At 41.6% G+C, this 19,571-nt stretch overlaps 3 protein-coding genes across 4 annotated transcripts; 1 reads left to right on the top strand and 2 right to left on the bottom strand.

Moving 5' to 3' along the window:
• Positions 1-1,123: 1,123 nt before the first annotated feature.
• Positions 1,124-6,899, bottom strand: gpr137 (G protein-coupled receptor 137). Its single transcript, XM_084352252.1, has 8 exons — positions 6,794-6,899; positions 5,124-5,585; positions 4,703-4,752; positions 4,343-4,583; positions 3,455-3,604; positions 3,162-3,287; positions 2,906-3,024; positions 1,124-2,115 (listed from the first exon to the last, which is right to left on the bottom strand). Exons 2-8 carry the CDS (start codon positions 5,502-5,504, stop codon positions 2,019-2,021), a joined length of 1,164 nt encoding a protein of 387 aa, XP_084208378.1. The 5' UTR covers positions 5,505-5,585; positions 6,794-6,899; the 3' UTR covers positions 1,124-2,018.
• A 71-nt stretch (positions 6,900-6,970) lies between these two features.
• Positions 6,971-16,143, top strand: pld7 (phospholipase D family, member 7). Of its 2 annotated transcripts, none has more exons than XM_084352248.1 (12): positions 6,971-7,329; positions 7,866-7,973; positions 9,966-10,937; positions 11,147-11,334; positions 11,594-11,774; positions 11,872-11,986; positions 12,281-12,408; positions 13,167-13,370; positions 13,633-13,772; positions 14,164-14,329; positions 14,416-14,515; positions 15,590-16,143. In XM_084352248.1, exons 1-12 carry the CDS (start codon positions 7,204-7,206, stop codon positions 15,790-15,792), a joined length of 2,631 nt encoding a protein of 876 aa, XP_084208374.1. In that variant the 5' UTR covers positions 6,971-7,203; the 3' UTR covers positions 15,793-16,143. The 2 variants fall into 2 exon arrangements, with proteins under 2 accessions (XP_084208374.1, XP_084208375.1); XM_084352249.1 differs by lacking the exon at positions 6,971-7,329 and adding an exon at positions 7,352-7,642.
• An 801-nt stretch (positions 16,144-16,944) lies between these two features.
• smim19 (small integral membrane protein 19) lies at positions 16,945-18,521 on the bottom strand. The gene is made up of 3 exons (XM_084352253.1): positions 18,235-18,521; positions 17,693-17,817; positions 16,945-17,530 (listed from the first exon to the last, which is right to left on the bottom strand). The coding sequence occupies exons 1-3, from the start codon at positions 18,366-18,368 to the stop codon at positions 17,472-17,474; spliced, it is 318 nt and encodes a 105-aa protein (XP_084208379.1). The 5' UTR covers positions 18,369-18,521; the 3' UTR covers positions 16,945-17,471.
• Positions 18,522-19,571: the final 1,050 nt, after the last annotated feature.

Genomic DNA, 19,571 nt, shown 5'->3' with positions numbered 1-19,571 from the left:
GACCTCCATAAAAATCATTTAAATTTGTTTCAGATTGAGCCTCTAGTTTTCACTAATTTCACATCTTAACCTGAACAGTTGTTGTTAAGTAATGCAGTAATGCTTTATCTTACAGATCTGTAGTTTCCAAGGAAGTTTCTGAGATAGAAGCACTTGTTTGGGCACTAATTATAGGAAAGTAGGAATTTCCTTGAAAGGAGAGCTCTCTTTAAAGGATAAGTTCACCCAAACATGAAAACTGACTCACTATCTACTCATCCTCATGCCGATGGAGAGCTTTGTTAGGTTTAGTTTTCTAGTCCACAACATATTTCTGGAGCTGAACTAGACGGGGACTTGTTCTAAAATATTTATATATAACATCTCAAAACAATTTGGGAACTTGGGACTCTTTGGAGACTTGGATTTCACCAGATGAACTGAAGAGAGCCATTTCTTTTTCGTGGCCTTTTCAGTTGTTTTTTTGTTTTAAAACAAGTCCCCAACTACTTCAGTTGTTCAGGGGAATGATGCTGTTATGCTGTGAAGCTCCATAAATGTTTGTGGACCACAAAACTTCACCCAACTTTCCATCAGCATGAGAGTTAGTAGATAATGACTAAAGTTTCAGTTTGGGTGAACTTGATCTGTAATTTCCCAGTTTTATTGAACAGAAGCACCAACTTTAGGAAAGTAGGAACTTCCTTGGAAGGAAAGCTCTCTTTAAAGTGTATTTCCATTAACCATTCATTCATTCATTATTGGAAACTTTAATTGTGTTTTTCTCAAAAATTGAGTCATTTCTCAAAAATATTTTTATTTTCAGCTGACCTGTGTATACCAATCAACTGATTTTCCGTTAATTAGCACCAAATAACATTGTTCTTTCAAGGAAACTTCATTGGAAAATATTAGGAAATCACATCTACTATATATATATATATGTGGATCACTGGAAATAAAAATTATATTTACACATGAATGTGAACATTAAAAAGTCTCAAACATTCTAGCCTTGGAAAACAGTTGGCACTAATCAAATATACATGGTTTGCAGTACATGAGCTAAAAACATGTAAAAAATGTAGGTGTAGACAACTTTTTATCCATGTACGTTTTCTGCTTAGCAACAGACTGGACGAGCTCATTTTGGTGCCTTTATTGGTTTGTTCACAGAGTCAATATTAGTCATGCTGCAAGGTCAAAGCTACAGTTGAGTGAGTTGCAATGAGGAAGCCTCATACCACTAAAGACAAAGGAGAATGATGTGATCTTTGATAGCTACAATTAAAGGTAAACCAGAGTTATAAAATAATTTAAACTTACGTCAAAATACAATTCAAAGTTAGAGAATAAAAATCAACTTTCAAAATTTGAAATCATGAAAAATCTTAACGTAAGATGTACAAACCAAAAGAATTGACAAGCTGACAAGCTGGAGCTAAAGGAAACATACAAAACAACACCAAAAGGAACATGTCAGTAATGTAATATCTGCAGTTATGTGGAATTATTGATTGAAGGTGTCAAAAGATATCCTTTCACTTGAAACAGTGCAGAGAAGAGTTGCCTTCTTCACGAAACAGCAAATCAGTATCGTCAGTGGTTATTCCAGTGGTCACCACATGCTGCGAGCTTACATGCTTAAACTGCGTTACATGTAGGAAGGAACGAAGGAATGCTAACGAAGCTAAATGTGCAATTTTTAGGACTGGTAAGAGCTAGTTTACCTTGTTTTATCAACAATGGGACAATGGCTTATTAAAACAAGCTTATGATTTGTGACTAAATCTCAGCTTCATAAGGAGATCGCTGAGCAGTTTGGTCATTCATGTCTGTCAGGGCTTTTCACGCCAAGTTTGTTCCCTTTGACCTAAAAAAAGATTTAAATATATTCTCTGTTCAAAAACTACAAGGTGCATATTCACTGTTTGCTGGTGATTCCCTGAGGTCTTCAGTGCAAAAACTGCTGGCAGAGGGCGAGGTGCTACCGACTGGTAGCTGCGCAGGGTGACCCTGATTGTGGTGAGGAGTCAGGGTCAGTTCTGGGGGGTGGAGTAGAACGAGTGGTGCTGGTGGTTCTGGTCTGGAGGGTTGCTGGCAAACAGCAGAGGAGCGGTCTCTGATCCGTACCAGCTGAAACAGAACGAGAAGAGCAGCAGATGACAGCTGTGCCTACACTTCTGCATTTGAGGATTCTTTAATGGTTTCTACATCAGAATTCAATACAGCCTGATCAGAACACACACCCAACTTGTCACCGGAGAACTGAGTACTACGGCAGCGTATTGCTGCCACGCCAGAAAAAGAAAAGTGAATCAATAATGCTATAATGTGAAAAGTTTGTTGTTATAACAAGATGTTTTGTGTCATTACAACATACCAACTTGTCATAAAAATGATTCTTATATTAACACACTTTAACTTTATTATGAACTTTATTATCTTATAATATACTGTGAATCTTGTAATAATACGAAAACATTTATGTTTCAACAATAAGCGCTTCCATTTTTACATAATATATTTTTAGAATAAATGTTATAAGGTTATTATGTGATAACTTTGTGAATATATCTTCTTATACAGTGAAAACATCCATAAACATTTGATGCTATGAGTCTGATCTATTCTTCTTTTCCTGGCATGGCAGTAAAACACTTCTGTGGTGTAGCAAAACACAATGTTATCAACGTGGGAATTGAAATTTAGACAAATTTACTTGAAGGGGGGAACAAACTCTGGTCGGCCAAAAACAGTGTTTTAGCTCTAAGACACTGGGATGGCCATTTTCACAATTTTTGGACATGTCATCAACCAAACAATATTTGCAGACCTATATCAAATACAGGGAAGCAGTAAATTATCACACAAGAAGCTGGAACTAGCTGTACCTGTGAGTCTAACATGCTTTTAATGACAGTACCTCGCGTGTGGATGTAAACTGCGTGCCCACGGAACAGGTGCATCATCATCACTGCCTTGAGGGTCGTCAAAGAAATATGGACGAGGTAGGACCCTGTTGCTGACGGCCATGCTGCTGGTCTGTGAGAATCAGCAAAAAAACAACAAAAAAAACACATGACCTCCACTGCTATGGCATTAATAAACCCTGAGTCATCGTGTTTCATTTCTTTATTCCGCCGACATGTGGTCCAATGTGTCACAGATGTACCAACTACCTCTTGAGTCGGTCGGCGAACTCTGAAGATGAGGATGAGTAAACTGGTCGGGAGCAGCTCCCATATGAGGAGGATGGCGCCGAAGGCCAGGTAGCCTCTGTCGCCCAGTTCACTACGCAAGTCAGCCTACAAACACACACACAGACAGTCATCTAGTGTACTGACATTTTTAATGGCCAGGGCTATAAACTATATCATAATGAATAGTGACAACCATTACTGTCAACTAGAACCAGGCTGGACAGTGTGTTACCCTGGCTAAGAGTGCTTCTACTCCAACATCAGATCATTACCTGGTCAGAGACGTTGTACCAGTCAAAGTTGAATGACTCCACCCGGTGGCTCTGAGACAGAACGAGGACTGTCAGGTTGTAGCAGGCTCGACTGGCAAACAACAAGATCACTGCCGCTCCCAGAGCTGCTGTACGGCACACGGTGGTCCCCTGGTCAGGTTTAAAAAAGACACTGTTAGCTTCAGAATTAGAGCAGGTAATGAAGTGGCGTATGTTCAACAGGGTACTCCACTGATTTGTACTGCACTTCAATAAAGAGGTGCATTATTAAAAGGTGCCAGGGGAATGATGGTGTTGTTTGATATCTGGTTATCACCTCTTGAGGTGTAAAGTGGCTTGGGCCTAGCTAGTTAGCATGCTAACTTTAGTAGATATCTCTGCAACACAATACTAAGATGTCTTTGAGATATGATCAAAACTGTTATTTCTTCACAGATAGCAGAAACCAAGGTATTCTGGCTTTTTTCAGAAATGCTGGGTCCTACAATTCCCATAATGCAACTCAATATTAACTTTCATTAGACCCATTAGTCCTTCGTCTTTCAAACTCTACAGTAACAGTTAAGAATAGACCCTGTTAACGTTTGGTGAGGATCCGCAAGGGACGTATTTTTCTCACTTTCTTTACTTTGCAAGATAGAGCGTTTTCTTTTACATTTTTTATTCATTACAGATCTGGTGATCTTAAATTATGGTTAAGCAGTTATGGCTGGTTTAAGATTTAGAGTAATACAGGGCTATCGAGTTTGATATTGGATTAGGCTTGATAGAATTAAAAGGGAACTGCTCAGCCTTGGCAGAGGTATGCACTCTACTGAATGGCATTCTAGTACTCTTGGTGAAATTGGGGCTGCATCATTTCACTTTCGAGACTGACGCTTAGCGCACCTTGCTGATCAGGTAGGGGCTGGTGGAGCGCGAGTGTCTGGTCAGGAGCAGCAGCGAGGCGGCCAGTAACACCGCATCCAGGATGAAGAGCAAGTCGTTGACTAGAACTCGAACCAGGACAAGATTCCAGGTGCGCTTCTCCGACCCACCGCCAGCACCTCTGTCCCCGAGAGCCGCACACACCGCGTTGACGCAGAGGAACATGACGCTCAACACACCATACATACAACGTGCCAGCAGCCTGAGGAAGACAATGGAAGCCAGAGCGATGAATAGATCAGTATTCATATGGTGTTTCAGAGGCTTAATCAAGATAATAAACTTGATGCAAAATGGTCTGTACTGTAGAGTGAAACTTACAGTCTTCTGTTCACGTCTGAGCTATAAAGCTCTCTCACTTTGAGTAGCACCTGTGGTCGAAAGAGCAACAGAGAAGCAACAGCGTAAACAGACCAAATAGACAGATGAAACCGAAAGCAAAAAAAAGTGTTTATTCAGCACACTGTTTATGGTCTCTCTAAAGCTGTTAGTCACTCCACAAGGTTAAATTTTAATAGCTGTTTGGCACACAGCTATAATGAGATGATTATGTAAAGACCATTAATACTCTTAAAGGAACTTTGATTTTCCTCCTGTTTATTTATGCCATGAAGTATTTTTATCTCTATGGCTGCATCATACTAATTAGTTTTTACAATCATTGTATCAATCAATCAATCAGCATTTCCCCCCACATTACAGTTGGTGTATCCTAGCTTCAAGAGTATAAACCCAGTCTTACCTGAGTGAAATACAGGTTAATAAGGCTGAGAGTGAAGAACTGCAGACAGACAGGGAAGCAGTAGAGCAGCCAGTAGACTGCCACAGGTAGGTGGTTGGCCTCCACAGCGTTACGGAAGTAAAAGGAGAACAGGGTGGTGCGGAGGGCGGCCCAGAGCAGGCAGAGGAACAGAAAAACACTCTGGTAGCTCCATCTTTTGTGTCTGTAGAGGTAGAGAAGCCAGAGCTGGGCGTACACCACCAGGAACAGTCCTCCGTAAAGAACGGTGTAGAGGATCGTGAAACCGAGCTCGACCGAGGGGGCGACGGCTGGGTGCAGGGGGACCGGGGGAGGATAAGTGGAGGAGTTGGGAGGTGGGGAAGCCGTGACTGGAGCTTCCATTACAGTAGTGACAGGTCTAACTAACCGTCCATCATCACAAAGCCAAACCTTCTCTCAGACTGAAGGGTTTACATGGGAGACCTAGAGGCAGAGAGAAAATGGTATGAGCCCTGCAGGTCATGAATAAAATAATGAGGAAGGGAGGGGCAATATGGAAGAAAGATTCATATCTTGATAACACTTTAGTGCACAAAGTTTTTGTTTTTATCCTTTTTTAATGTGAGATTCATGTATGGTCATCTAAGTGCTAACAATGACTCGGTTGATTTTGATACACATGGGTATTTTAATGTCACAATACTGAATTTTCTTCCTTTGATACAATACCTCGAAAAATATTGTTATTCAACTGGGTTTCTTATACCACAGGGCAAAATTGACACAACATTAAAGGCATAGAATTTGAGATTTGACAAATACAACAAGTCTATAAAATGACAATGGTATACAACTTTTCTTTTCTTGGCTTGTAGCAGACAACAGCAGAAAGACTAGTAATTTTATTTTTCCCTCTTTAAGCCTTAAAAATGGTACGTGCAGAAAACGATCGTTTCAAATATTCAAAATGTTTATGTGTATTGTCATATTGATATTTTTGAAAAGACTACATTGGTATTGTGACAGAAAATATAAAGCTGATATCTATATTGCCAACGTCTATTACACAAAGAAATCATTTTGTCACACTCCTGTATATGATAGTGTGGGTTTAGATCTGACATATGAAGCTGTGTAGCTGATTTCCTTCACAGTGGACTGGATGTTGAACACATTCACTTTCATTTTTAAATGCATTCTGTAGTATGTTAGACCAAATTGAAGAAGTCTGACTTTACAATGTGTTAATGTGTCACAACAATCTCGTGTCACGCTGAAATTATATATGACACATACTGTGCTAACCTTGATTCAAACAGGTCAGACAGTGATCGTGTTATGTACCACTAAGTCAGAGACACACAGACATTCTCTGTCATCTCTCGACAAAAAACACAACAATTTCGGGCTCGAGTGCTGTAATATTTGTTGTACACGTTTTCTTGACCCCTGGGTATCTTACAGTGGCCTTTGAAACTCATTAACCAGCAGGCTGTGAGTCTTTACCCTGCTCTTTGGAACATAAACAAGTAGCCGGTGGTGTGTTGCAGCGGCTAAGCTAACTGAAACTAATTCTGTTAACTGAAGTGAATGTCAGCTACTTCCTGCCGTCGCTCGGTTATGCTCTGCCGGCCCCTAACGTTATTAAACGTATATGCTGTCAGTAATATGTCACAATAATAACAACAGACCTTGTTTTAGGCGGACATCCAGCTCCGGTGTACGCAGCAGATGACGGTAATCCTTCTGTTTCCGTGTTGTGTGATGCGCGTAACGTCTGGTGGGCGGAGCCACGAGTTTGATTCCAACCGCCAATCAGCGCTTACAGGAAATCGCGGTTTCTTCAAGTTGTTGTTTACTTGTCCTGAGACGAAGGTTTTTTAAATTCACATTTAAAACTCTATAAACGTGCGGCTCGCTTTTAGGTCACTGGGAAAGGTGTTTTAATGACTGTAGCTGCTGTTCAGTGTACGGTTTGTTCACAACAGCTCGGCTTTATCATCTATGTTCTCACAGTGACAGACGTGCCTGCTCTTCACGCTCCGGACCGTCCGTTAATCTCGTGTGACGAAAGCTTGCTGCGTTATTAAAGTGGTACAAGATGCCGATGATACTGCGGTCCAGAAGATCCATCCACCCCATTCAGGCGAGCGGGGCAGAGCTGATACAGGAGGCGACGCCGAGAAGGTCGACCCGCCTGCACGGGAGGACTAACGTTACGAACGAGGTGGGTATTTTTATTACTCAGCTTTTCCGCCTCCTCTTCCTCCACTGCTCAAAACTTCACAGTCGGCCACGTAGCTTGCTCGCCAGCGTGAACGGCAGCGACGTTAGCTGGCTAACCCGAGGAAAACACTCAAGGAAGGATTATATAGACACCAGCCTGCCCCAGACTGCCGTATTGTATCCTTTTATTAGTACTTTAACGTATTTAACACTCGCTTAGCTGGTTAGCGTAACCGTTAAGCTAGTAATTACAACGTGAGTGTGAACCCCTGCGCCCTGCCAAAACTCGCTACCTAGCAACTTACTGCAGCATGGTAAGTTTCTATTTGCACATTGAAGGTGTTTTAATGTGAAGAAGGTGTAAAAACCTTTCCGTGTATTTGTTTTTTCTTTACGTTTTTCATTTGCACGATGCAGAGTTACATATAACCTATACCTGTGCCCTTAGCTAAGTCTTCCCTAGCTGAATTAATAACTAATGCCCGGTTACAGTGTTGTTCCCTCCTTATTAACTGTTCACCGGTTTTGTCCCGTCAGGAGTCAGATGAGTCAGACTCCGAGTCTGTCCAGAGCCAAGTGATGGAGACAGATCCAAGTTTATCAGCCGAGCTGGAGGAGGAAACTGCTGAGGAGGCTGATCCAACGGTAGTCTATAACTCACCCTAAACAAACCCAAACACACACACACACACACACACCTCGCTGTTAGATGTTTTTCATAGGCCGGAAAAGCACAGCTAACCTTAGCTGTGTACAGTAGGGCGGCTGGGTGTGGCACAGCTCTTACTTAATACAGCCCTGTGGTGAGAGAAATGAAGCTGTGAGTCTGTGCAGCAGAGTGTAATCATCGGCAGGAAATAATGTCAGGGAAGTGAGGTGTCTTAATCTCCTTTAGTCTGCTTTTAGAGTAGTAGAAGTGGTAAAGCTGATTTGATTATTAAGCCTATGAGTTAGTTATTTATAAACATGAGAGTTCAAGCAATACTGGAGGTTTGAAGCCAATGCTTGGTTGTTGTTGTTGTTATCTCGTGTTTTCTTATGATTTTACTGTAATGTCTGGTCTGATGCAGCCGCTACCAACATCCAAGATACACAGGAGACAATAAAGTAACTTTAATCTATATATACTCTAATATTTTAGTTATTTAGTTATAGTTTTTAATTATTGCATAATGTAAACATCAAGAATCCCTTAATATTGGTAATTATTTGCTTAATATTAAACAATAAACTGCTTTTATCAAAGATGTTTATCACAATAAATAGACATGCACAATAATGAATTCAGTTGATACCAATAACAGATAATTACCTGCTTGTCATAGGCGATACTGATAAGATAACTGATAATTTCACAAGTTTGTATTTTAAAAAAAAGGTTCTTCAACTGTAGTTTATACACACCTGAGGGAAGGAAAGGCTAAGATGTAATGAGCAAAATAATAATTGTTTTGTCGATACTCGTAGACCTTTTCCCTCCTCTCTGCACTCTTATTGACTAGAATTTTCACCAATACTGCTAAATAGCTGATAATATCCATTACCAAATCAGACCGATAAGTTATCAGTCCAATACATATTGCTGATACATCTGTAACAATACCTGTCAATTAATTAGTCTAGTATATATATACAGCCACTTTCAATGCAGATGTAACTACCCAGTGCTTCATTATTTAAAAAAAAATATTTCATAAGCTGCAGTTTAGGACTAGAACGACATATCAGCTGATATTAGCTCACTGCAGATATGTACGTATCAGTGCATAGGTTGGCAGATACTTAACAAGAAAACTCTTAAAAATATGATCCAGGTAACTTAAGTACATAGATACATACACTATTTACATTACATTACAAAATGTTCCATTTGATGGATCATTGTCAAAAATGCTTCGGGTATACAACGACTTTATTTCTTGCCCATGTTGTTGATATTAGTATCTGCCGAGTCAATCTAGAAAAAACCTTTTTTCACAGCAGACATTTTGATTTGTCATAGTAAGAAAAGCACAGGTGTTCCTCATAACATTACCGGTGCTCTGCTCTGTTCAGGTGTCCCAGTAATGACAGTTTGAAACTGAAGCAGCTACTGTGACAATGTAAAAAGGATCTTGTAAAATGAAAGCAACATCCACAGAAACATGACCAGTAGAGTGGCTGGGCCCTGATGAACCCCCCTCTGTAGCTGCTCTGAACACTGAAAGATGTCAATTTATTCATTAAAAAGGAACATTGTGGACTGTGACATGTTGCTGTTGCCACGATAACACATCCATAACAACATGTTAAACAGTCTGTGGTGGCCATGCTGACGTAGATCAGACAAAAGAGCTAATTTGAATAGGTGTGGTATTCTAGGTATTGCAGTGCCACAGAAGCCTCTCGAGGTAACATACAGTGTTACAGCATTGTTGTTAAACAGTATCAAGACAAGGAACAAAAGAGTAGAGGATACTGAGTTTGAAAATATCTATTGATGTTTATCTACAAGCTTTTTGAAAGGTATTTTGGGTGTTATTTGCAACTAAGGGTATGTCATGAGGCTATCAGAGCCACTGAGCTATAGACAAAGTATTTTTGTTTATAGACACAAAATGCACGTTTGTCTTTCTAATGAAGTGCTGTCTTCTTCAGGAACTGAAGGATTGTAGCGTTGTGCTGGACCGTATCTGGGCTGACGACAAGGCTGCGAAAAGAGAATTCGAAGAGAAAGAAGATATGAACCGAAAAGGCGGAAAACCCATGTCCCGGATCCCGACTTTCCAAAAACGACCTACCAGTGTGAGCCAGAACACGGAGCTGCCTGTTCCCAAAAAAGATACCCCCGTCCATGTAGCTCAGCCTCCCGAGAAAGTTGGAAGTGTAAGCATGGAGGCCTCGAAGTCCAAGCCTCCCGACGTCAGAGCACTCCCCCTGCCATCGGTCCGCATCCCTAAAATTGGCTTTGAAGCCCCCTCTTCATTCCTCAGTACAGAACACTCCGCTGGGGACGCTCCTAGTTCCCTTACTACTACACCCAAAAGCTGGAGCTTGTCTGAGTCTGTGCAGAGCCCTCCCATGACTGTAAGCCCCAGGCCTGCCCTCAGAACGGAGCAAGAGATGGAGCAAAATGTACCAGAGCAAGACCAGAGGAAAACGGTTGAAATAGGTGACACCGTACCAGATGCCCCAATATCTCATCTTCAACACGAGGGCTCCATCAGTTATAAGCCACCTGAAGATAAGTACGACGATGTGGTTAAAAGCAGGATTACTCTCACTGCCTCTGGGGATATAGAAAAGCCAGAGTCTGCAGAGAGCTTTCACACAGCTGAGGTCACCCAAGAGGAGGATATTATGGACGAAGAGCCACCGTGGGGGACAGAGCCCATGAACACACGTGATTTAAAGGACAGCAGGTCTTCGTCAGACGCTGAATGCGAGGATGACATGGGAGATGAAAAGTCCGAAGGCCGTGATTCTGGAGACCTGAAGGAGTGCCATGAAGCACTTATAAGCCAGTCAGAGTCTTCAAATGTTAAAGAGGAGAGAGCCGATACTGACGAAATGACCTCTCCTGTAGCCCCAGAGAAGCCTGCTAAACATAACTCCACCAAGTCAGCCAAGGTGAGTTATGTAATTCTGCTTGTCGGATAGATTCCACTCATATCAGTCATACTGTCTCCTTGGTGTTCCCAACACTGTCAGTCGTATAAAAAGTTATTCCACCACACCCCGCAGTAACAGCATTGGCATGCAACACAATCCAAAGCTGTTTCCCAAGACTCTTTACTCATTTGTTCATTAGTTAAAATCGTGCTTCTCTTGTTTTGTAGAGCTCCGGATGCTCCAGCTTCACCCTCTTCTGCTTCCTGCCCATGACCTTGCTGCTTCTTGGGGGTTTTGGCCAGCATGTTTGGCAGTACGGGCTTCCCCTGTCTGTGGCTCAGCTCATAGCTCAGCTGGAACTGCACACGCTGGAGGGCTTTGGCTTCATGCCACAGCCTTGCAGCACAGACTGTAGGTAAGAAAATGATCAATCAGGTGTTAATCTCTCCAGTCAGTTTGGTTCTTTTGATCAATTTGTTGTGACAAATAAAATATGTGAAATGTACCTTGTTTTTCTCTGAAATTTCATAGTTAGCCAAGCATGAATGCACCAAACAACAACAGATATAAGCAGCTAAAGAAATGCCATGCAAGCAGCTCTTCTGATCTAAGATAACTGGGATGTGTCTGGTGTGGAAGTGGTTGTAGCTGTAGCTTTTCTCTCTCTTGTTCAGAGTGCGTCTGGTGGAGAGCATCCCTGAGGGTCTCTACCAGTCTTCTCCCTCATCCAGACAAAGCATCGCAGACAGCTGGCTACATCTGCTGGACAAGGCCAACAGCTCGGTCCACATCGCTGCTTTTTACTTCACTCTACGAGGCAACGATTTGGACCTCGCTGGCTCCTCAGACTCTCAGGTTAGTTCATGCCCCAGTCCCCATGCAAGATATCAACTGATTATACCAGAATCTTTTAAGCCTAAGGTGCATAATATTTTTTCCATGTATTTTGCAGGGAAGAATGGTCTTTGACCAACTGAAACAACTTGAATCTAAAGGGGTGAAACTCCAGATCGCCGTCAACGCCCCCCAGACCTCAACTCTAGATACAGCAGAATTGACAGCAACAGGTACATCATGACTTGACAATATGAAGAAAATTGGCTTTAATTTGTAAATTAAAGCCGTACAAGGCAACATCATTTGTATGTTAAATTACATTTTCACAGCAGCATGAGAATTCTCTATCTAAAGAAAGCTGAACTTAACAACAATAGATGTTATCACAGTATCACAAGATCGCCAAGTGTTGGTTTGCTGTGTGCAGTTTATCAGAATCATGCCACATCACTTTTGCTATTTCCCTGATCAGATTTAATTTCCTTGATAATTTCTCGTCATGTGTTTTTACTTTTCTTTTTTAGGTGCAGAAGTCAGAGAGGTCGACCTAGAGGCTGTAACTGGAGGTATCGTCCACACCAAGCTGTGGGTGGTGGATCAAAAGCACTTCTACGTGGGCAGTGCTAACATGGACTGGCGCTCTCTGAGTCAGGTAAAACAGAGAAAAATGTGCATTTTTAAAATCTACATCATCATCTAAACATAGCAGCCATTACGTTCACCCAACATAACCCTATGCATTAGGAGAAAGAAGTTTGTTCCTGTCCACTCAAAGGCGACAAGTACCTTCAGGTAGATTTGTAGAAGTAGTGTCCCAGATTGAGCCTGACTCTCAGTATAAAAGCTCTTTTTTACAGGCACAAAATGTATTGTCCAGTCTAAGATTTAACCAAACAGTAGAATACTTTAATTTTGAGTGCCTTTTCCTGATGTAGGTATTAATGTGGGTCTTAAAGCTGCAATATGTGAGAAACTTAAATTCTACAAAGATGTTTATGTATTGTGTTGCAGAGATATCTACTGAAATTAGCATGCTAACCAGCTAGCCTGGGGCCTAATAGCCCTTTGTCCCAGCTGTCCAAAGTTCCTGTGCTATCGGTGTTAACACCAACATCCCCCTGGTGCTCCGTCTAGCTGCACTGCTAACTGAGCTACTAAGCTAACAGTAACTTCAGTCATGGATGTACAGTTATTATTTGTTGGGCGTACTAATTCAACAGGTGGTATATTCCTACACATTGCACTTTTATGAGTACAGTATAATTGTGCTGTTGTACTCATCCACTCAGATGACTCATTAAATTGGATTCCTGGGACAGACTCTACATCGTGACACCACTGTTTGCCATCAGACACAGTCATAATTGTGGCCTACAGTGACAGTATCAATGCATTCTCTGTTGAACCCAGGTGAAGGAGGTGGGCCTGTCAGTGGAGAACTGCAGCTGCCTGGCTCAGGATGCCTTTCGGATCTTCGGGGTGTACTGGAGCCTCGGTGGGGCGAACAACGGCTCCCTGCCGCCGTACTGGCCTAATCGTCTCTCTGCCCTGTCCAGCTCCCAGAATCCCCTGCACCTCAAGTTCAATGGAGTGCCTGCTCGAGTCTACCTGTCTGTAAGTCCAGAACTGTTTCAAGAGGCGTGCTTCAAAAATGTGCTTTTTTGAATGAGACTGTTTGTTTATTAAATTTAATTGCTGCGTGTTTACAAAGGCTGATACAGATATTTTTATACAAAATGATTCAATAACTGACTAACTGAATAAATTGTGCATTCATGTTTGAGTCGAAGAGGATATCAAACAGCTCTCTCTGGTTACTCCTCTCTCTGGTTGCTCCCATGGTTCTTACCTCTTGTGTTGCATCTGTTTCCTGCAGAGTGCCCCTCCACAGATCTCCGCCCGCGGCCGCTCAGACGATCTCTCCACCATCCTGTCTGTCATCAACGATGCCCAGAAATTCATTTACATCTCTGTCATGGACTATCTCCCTCTGTCTCAATACACAGAGCCACTCAGGTGACGAGCCAACTCAACTCACTGATAACCAGCATTACTTACTGTTTACATCAAAGGCATATACGTCATCACACAAGTTGATTCCCCATAGTACTAGTGCGCTAAATCTGTCTTATGTTGCTCAAGTTACTTGATTATAGAGTTTACAGTAACAAATAATGCAATGCATGATGTCTTGCGATAAATGGACTATTTAAAGGTATTTCTTGAATCAGCAGTCACAACACTGTAGTCTGATTAGCCGACGAAGCAGCTTCACTAAGTGAGATGATGTTGACCTGCTCTGAACATCATATCAATTCTCATATTGACAGATCTTCTGGAAGTCTTTCCCTGCTGAAGATTTCAAACTATGCCTTGTTGTCCCCCTCTCTCTCTCTCTCTCTATCAGGTTCTGGCCCACCATCGACACGGCCCTGCGTGCTGCAGCCTGCACCAGAGACGTCCAGGTTAAACTCCTGGTGAGCTGCTGGAATCATTCACCTGCCGCCATGTTCACCTTCCTGCAGTCCCTGCTGGTGCTCAACAGGCCTCCACTGAATTGTGACATTGATGTGGTACGTTGACAATGAATAAGACATAGTGGTCTGAACAGAATTGTGATGGATCCTAAACTCCTGTTATTTTTTTGGTTTCTGTGCAGAAAATCTTTACGGTGCCTTCAACAGCGGAGCAGATGAAAATTCCCTTTGCTCGTGTCAATCATGCCAAGTACATGGTTACAGACAGAGTGGCGTATATAGGTATGTTATTACCACTTATTATGTTTCAAGCATGCTCTGATCATTCAAGCAAAAAAATACATTACAATGTACAAAAGTACATTTACTCAACTAATGTACTTTTGTACTTGGGCACAATTTATGTCGTACTTTACTGCACTACATTTCAGGAGGAAATATTGTACTTTTTACTCCTCTTCAATTACTTGTAGAATTATATTATATTATATTATATTTTGTGGATTAATTTTCATTCAAAAAATTTTACAACTAGAAAAAATGTATGCTTTTTACAAAGGAAAAATCCCTCTTATGAAGTAATTTTAGGCTAAAACTTAGTCCTTTTTAAACCTGTATTTTGATATGAAAGGTAAAAGAAATTCCAGCTGGAGATTGTCTTGTCCCCTTTTAAACAAGTTGATTTAATAGGTCTAAATATATTTAAATACTCTTAATGCACCCCAAAACACTCTTCTTTAGGACTCAGTTATAGACAGAAATGTCTTTATAAACACATTAAGTAGTTGAAATCAGCTCCATCTCGACTAACTGCAACAACAATGCTGCACACAAGTTAAGTCATCAGTGATAATCTCATACTATACATGGTAGCGCTTACAGAAGCTGTTTGGCATTATCAGTGATTTCACTGTTGTGTCTTCAAGAACATTTAGCTGATAATGTCTCTGTATGTTTACCTGGTAGGAGTTTAAATGTAGACTGTTTTTTGTTATTTTCTGTGAATACTCACGTAAAGGCCTTGAATACTTTATTCCTCCAGGACATGCTGTAACAACATTTTTCTTTGGTCTGCATTTGACAGTTGAGGGTTTTGTGTTATTGAATTAAAACCCATAACATCATACCAAACACTGATAAAGAAAACAACTGCATAGTGTAGGAAACAATCATATCCATTGTTACACACAGCTAACAACATTGCTTTCTGTCTTTTTAGCATGTTGTAGATACGGTCTTTAATTGAACTTATGTGTTGGTGAGACTAGAAATCTCACCCATATGTTAGACGTTGGTCTCAGTTGTTCCTGTGCCTGTCATGCCATCTAACTGATGGGACTGTTTCTGTCTTCACAGGCACGTCCAACTGGTCAGAGAACTACTTCACCCAGACAGCTGGTGTGGGACTGGTGGTGAACCAGACCGGCTCTGAGGTTAAAGAAGGCCAGGAGACTCTGCAGAGCCAAGCAGAGCAGCTCTTCCTCAGAGACTGGACGTCTCAGTATGCCGAGACACTCCCTCTATTTGACGAGAACGTCTGCCCTCGTGGTCCACACTGAGAGTTTGTTGTTCAGTGAAGCATATTGCATTGTACATGAACATCTTGCTTTTCCTGCCACTTGAACTTTGTTTTACTTATGCCGAATCCCCTTGCTGTACTGTGCAAATGAACACGGTTAATTTTATTGCTGTTTGCTGACTGGCTGCCTGTTTTTGTACATAAGTTCTTTGTTATATTTTGTTTCAAAACGTGTTATTTTTATATTCTGTATCATTCCAACGATTGCCTTACATGAGTTTAGGTGAGAGGAAAGTTGCTGTGTACAATTTTATTTTATGCCTGGTGCATTTTGTATATTTTTCTGGTGCCAAGCTTTAATCTCATGCAGGAAATAAAACATTTCCAAAGAGGTGCATGCACCATGGCCTTGTTTACACTGCTGAAGTTATCAACTGTTAAAAGCATCAGATGGGAGATCAAGATTCTTGTAAATACAATCAACATTCAATTCATAACTGATCTCTGGCTCACAAAGGAATATAATTTGAATGTGTAGCACTACAGCCAGAAAACAACTCAGAGGGAGCATGCTTTGATTTTATGCCTCCACACTGACAACAGCCAGAAGGTGATATGTTTTTGGGTAGTCTGTCTGAGGCTGATGGGAATGTCAGTAGTTATGCAAGTATCTGCTCAGAAACCAAAGTACTGGACACTTATACCACTACAGATACCACCAGACATCTCTCAAAACAAATAAAAATGTTTGTGCTTGGAATAATAACTTGTGTCTGAAATGTTTTTTGACCACAAAGAAGTTCAGTTACCTCACGAGGAAGTCTTTAAACTGCATCTACTCTGTCCTCACTGAAGCTAATCACCAAAAAGTTAATTGAGACTTAAAGTGAGCACAGAGGAACTTTCCTCAAACGGTGCAATAGGTAAGTATCGGCCAATCGTAGATTCTGTATGTACTCTGCTGGACTGGGAGCTCAATCCACCGAGGGAGTGTTGGTATTAAAGGCAAAATTGTTATGTCTTCACATTCTGTTCATTTTGCTTCATTTTTGAATGTTTTGAACCAAAATTTTTACATATTGCTCCTTTAAGTACGAGTCTGTTGTTGTTTTTTTGTAGTCAAATAAAAACCCAGATGAAGCGCTCATTAACTCAGCTCTGATCACTGAGACATGTGCTACCTTTCGGTTGCTTTAGCTTTATGTGCCTTTATTTTCACATTTAAGAATAATTCATTTTACTATCCAGCACACAAAAAACATTTAACACACAAGTAAAAAAACAAACTAGAGCCTGTGTTACATTTAAAAGGATCCTCTGTGATGTGCAAGAAATTCATTTTAAAAAATCTCACCATACTGTAATTATCTCAGTGACGTCTGCTGTAATAACATGTTTATCCTTCTTCAATTTAAAGAGTCACTGCTAGATGCTTTACAGCAAACCTGCGAGATCCAGTCTCCCCTTTGCTCTTGGCTTCTCCATCCATCCAGCCTTACCTACTCCATGCCTAACAGACGACGAAGAGACAACAGAAAGTGAATGGAGATGCTTCTCATTCGGGGAACCAAACAGAAACGGCCAGGATAGGAGTGGTGGCCTTTGACCGATCCCTGATCATGGTAGCCATCCAAGTCCTTTCCTATCCATGTGCTGAGGGCTTGAAGACGCAGGAGTGTTTGCGGCTCTGACAGAAAAAGGATGTGTTCCCTCCTGCTCTCATTCCATGGACAGTTGCACACTGTCTGTCTGGCCCTGCTGCTGCTCAAATTTCCTGGCTGGAAGACACGATCATGATATAGGTGATCAAACTAAAACAATGGAAGCATTTGTCAAGTATGAGGTGTTAACATGCGTGAGTGTCTGCACAATCGCACCCAGCCCAGATCCAGGCTGCTCTTTTTGTGTCATGTCCTGTGCAGAGCTCCACTAATGCTCACCCAGAGAGTACATCTCCAGCTGCTGTCTCAGGCGGACCTTCTGCAGGCTGTCGTAGAAGTTGGGCTCCGGGCTGCTTCCAACAGCGGGAGGCAGAGCGAAGATACGCATGATCTTCCTCTTGTTTCTAAATGATGAGAGGAGAGAGAGATTTTAAAGACAGACCACGAGAGTGCACAGGCCCCAATGCCAATATTTCATATATAGAATATCACCAGTCATTTCTGACGGTGGATAACATCAACTGACACTAAAGCTAAAATACAATACGTTTGGGATATTATATGAATGCCGAATTAGCCAGAATACCCTGAAATCGTTTCAGTAATAAATTAATGCAACATAATATACACTCAGTTCCATGTAACTCGGCATATATAAAAAATTTGAAAATTTTAAATGGAGTGTCGCGTACATTTGAATATTTTGTGAGGGCGAGGAAGGGAGCGATCTCTGCCTGAACCGCACGCCTGTGTTGCACCTCTACATATTTTAAGCCGAGAGATGTAGTGAATTTTTGAATGTAAGAGCAAACTGTGCTTACTTTCTGGCGTACATCAGCAGGCCGAAGCTGACCAGGATAACCAGCAGGTACACATTGGTAGCCTCATTCCAGGCTTCGTGCACCGAGTAGTCGATCGACTCGTGCTCGTTCCCCAGGACCCCGTGAGCACCCATCGAAACACGACTATAACCAAACTCTGAGAGCGAAGCTGTGAAGACAGAGGGATGCTATTAGACCCGCTTTCTAAGCTGCCGTTTAATGGCAATTTAACCTGACGGTGTAAACACCATGACGTCACAACCGCCTTCTTCTTCTACTGTTTTTCTATTTCCGGGCAGCCTCACACGCTCGGGGCGTGTTGTTGCCACCTGCTGGCCTGAATTTGAACTAGAGCATTAAAGTGAAAGGTTTCAAAATAGTTATTTTTTTAATCAGGTTGTCCAGTAATTTATTTTAAAGTGTCTCTGCTGCTATCTGCTGAAGTTAGCGTGCCAAACAGCTAGTTCCAGCCTGTCCTGTCCCGTAATACCACGTTGTTATGGATCCCTCCCACATTTCTCGCAAGACCAAGAACTTGGTTGGCTTCGTTGGTTGCATTCTCTTCTTTGGCCTCTCCCCTGGTCTTCTGCTGAGTGAGGAGTGATTTTGGTGAAGCAATGCAAAGGATGTGTGCCACTGAAAAAAAAAAACAGGGCTCGATGGAATTATTGTTTTCAAGGATGAATGCATTGTGTGCCATCATCTCCTGCCTGCAAGCACCAGGTCAGTGGAAATCTGTGCAATGCCTTGTGTTGTTGAAGTTTGGTGAGCAGAGGAAAAGCTCTTTCTGTTTCCTTGTGATTTTTAGGTCTCTGTGTTAAATGTGATAGCCTTGTCTATGTCTCTTTGATTATACATTATTTAACTGCACATTCAGAAACCCAGTTAAAGTCCAGTTTTGATTATATTACAGAAACATGGCAGCAGAAAGAGTGCCGATTGATTGGGGATTCTTACCACCATTTGTCATCAGCTGCTTCTAGATAGTATAAAGCTCTTTCTGCTCACTTGATTGATTCGTCACAGCGAAATCAAGGAGTCACAACAAGGAGTGTGTTTTCTCCTTCTGCACTTTCAAATCTGAGGTAAAGTTACCATAACCTAAGTTTACATAGTTTACAAGGGCACCACTATATTGTTGCACAAATACAAAAAAAAGCGTTTAGGACTAGGACTAACACATGTAGACAGAAAATGACAGTCACACTGACTCTGACAGACATAGGGGAGACATGTAAATCAGACTCAGAGAAGCCTCAGACAGAGAGAGTTAAACCTAAGCTGTTCCTGTTATGATGTGACAGTATTAACCACTCAGTCAGCTGGACACAACTGAA

This window comes from Pagrus pagrus (assembly GCF_965226575.1).
Source record: "Pagrus pagrus genome assembly, chromosome: 5".
NCBI lineage: Eukaryota > Metazoa > Chordata > Actinopteri > Spariformes > Sparidae > Pagrus > Pagrus pagrus.
The sequence above is the reverse complement of the archived record's forward strand: the minus strand, read 5'-3'. Positions and strand labels throughout refer to the sequence as shown.

What these genes read in the sequence shown, in the direction of transcription:
- pld7 (XM_084352248.1), top strand. Translation starts at nt 7,204, where the DNA reads ATGCCGATGATACTGCGGTCCAGAAGATCCATCCACCCCATTCAGGCG. An exon ending in ACTGGCGCTCTCTGAGTCAG is followed by an intron (nt 12,409 to 13,166) that starts GTAAAACAGAGA and finishes TGTTGAACCCAG; the next exon opens with GTGAAGGAGGTGGGCCTGTC. An exon ending in TGAATTGTGACATTGATGTG is followed by an intron (nt 14,330 to 14,415) that starts GTACGTTGACAA and finishes GTTTCTGTGCAG; the next exon opens with AAAATCTTTACGGTGCCTTC.
- gpr137 (XM_084352252.1), bottom strand. Translation starts at nt 5,504, where the DNA reads ATGGAAGCTCCAGTCACGGCTTCCCCACCTCCCAACTCCTCCACTTAT. An exon ending in TCAGACGTGAACAGAAGACT is followed by an intron (nt 4,584 to 4,702) that starts GTAAGTTTCACT and finishes TGTCTTCCTCAG; the next exon opens with GCTGCTGGCACGTTGTATGT. An exon ending in TTCGCCGACCGACTCAAGAG is followed by an intron (nt 3,025 to 3,161) that starts GTAGTTGGTACA and finishes TGATTCTCACAG; the next exon opens with ACCAGCAGCATGGCCGTCAG.
- smim19 (XM_084352253.1), bottom strand. Translation starts at nt 18,368, where the DNA reads ATGGGTGCTCACGGGGTCCTGGGGAACGAGCACGAGTCGATCGACTAC. An exon ending in CTGCTGATGTACGCCAGAAA is followed by an intron (nt 17,818 to 18,234) that starts GTAAGCACAGTT and finishes CTCATCATTTAG; the next exon opens with AAACAAGAGGAAGATCATGC. An exon ending in GCTGGAGATGTACTCTCTGG is followed by an intron (nt 17,531 to 17,692) that starts GTGAGCATTAGT and finishes CGTGTCTTCCAG; the next exon opens with CCAGGAAATTTGAGCAGCAG.